Here is a 1295-nt window from a genome sequence, read left to right as displayed (position 1 = left end):
TTTGAGGTGTCATTTGAGGTGTTATTTGAGGTGTAATTTGAGGTATTTTTTGAGGTGTTTTTTGAGGTGTTATTGATCCACCCCACAGGCAGATAACAGTGAAAGCAGCACAGGCAATGGGGCAGGAACTTCCCAAATCCCCCAGAGAGCGGCTGTGGGGCTGGAGAGGCTTCCACCCACCCCAAATGGCCCCAAGCAGCCCCGGCCCCACGCCAGGCACCCAGGGGCTCCTCACCTTCATTCCTCTGGTTGTTGAGCTGGTTGAACTGCTCCGTGAACTCCGTCAGCGACTCCTCRATGGTCTCCGTGCGCGGCACCGACAGCGAAAACCTCCTCTTGAAGTTTTTCATCTTGTTCATTTTCCCTCGAGCTGCCAGGGAGGGCAGAGCCCTGTGGGGAAGGGGACAGCAGGGTCAGAGGGCTGGGAAACACAGGGACGGGCCCCAGATTCGCTGCTTTTTGGGGTTTACAGCATCCTGACCCACAATTGCTGTTTTTGGGGGTTGGCAGCATCCTGACCCAAATTTCTCCCCTACAGCTGCTGCTCTTTGGGGTTAGCAGCATCCTGACCTGCATTTCCACCCCACAATTGCTGCACTTTGGGGTTATCAGTATACCAACCCTACATCTGCTGCATCTGAATTTCCACCCTACATCTGCTGCTTTTTGCTGTTAGCAGCATCCCAATCCAAATTTTTACCCTATAGCTGCTGCTTTTTGGGGTTGGCAACATCCCGACCTGAATTTCCACCCTACAGCTGCTGCTTTTTGGGGTTGGGAGCATCCTCGACCTGAATTTCCACTCTACAGCTGCTGCACTTTGGGGTTAGCAGCATCCCGACCTGAATTTCCACCCTACAGCTGCTGCTTTTTGCTGTTAGCAGCATCCCAATCCAAATTTTTACCCTACAGCTGCTGATCTTTGGTGTTAGCAGCATCCTGACCCGAATTTCCACCCACAATTACTGTTTTTGGGGGTTAGCAAAAACTATTCCTGGCTTGAATTTTCACCCTGCCCCAGAAGATGCCCCGATCTCCCAGGGCAGAGGGGAGATCCCCCAGAGCTCCGGCCCCAGGCGATGCTCTGAGGTCCCAGTTCACTCTCAGCTCTCTCCCAGCTCGCCCCGGGCTCCTGTGACTCATCCTGCCGGGCAGCAGAATCGCCTTAACCGCAGATCTGATTAAAACAATAAAACCCTTAAAGGAGGAAAACCCTCGGGGGGCCCCGGGGCGAGCTGGGCTGGGGCTGAGTAGCCCCGGGAGCGGGAGGGGAGCTCGCCCCTGACCTGGCCTTG

The 1295-nt window shown here is 54.8% G+C and overlaps 1 protein-coding gene across 1 annotated transcript in view; it reads right to left on the bottom strand.

Moving 5' to 3' along the window:
- The window catches only part of LOC130586642 (cyclin-dependent kinase 18-like), a 17496-nt gene extending 17106 nt beyond the window's left edge, over positions 1–390 (bottom strand). The window contains exon 1 of the mRNA XM_057387517.1: positions 236–390. Within this exon, the coding sequence (XP_057243500.1) occupies positions 236–359 (124 nt within the window). The 5' untranslated portion in view covers positions 360–390. The remainder of the gene's footprint in view (positions 1–235) is intronic.
- Positions 391–1295: the final 905 nt, after the last annotated feature.

This window comes from Malurus melanocephalus, unplaced genomic scaffold (assembly GCF_030028575.1).
Source record: "Malurus melanocephalus ecotype Western Australia unplaced genomic scaffold, MMel_1.1 scaffold_1238, whole genome shotgun sequence".
NCBI classification, from domain to species: domain Eukaryota; kingdom Metazoa; phylum Chordata; class Aves; order Passeriformes; family Maluridae; genus Malurus; species Malurus melanocephalus.
This window is presented reverse-complemented; position numbering and strand designations above follow the sequence as displayed.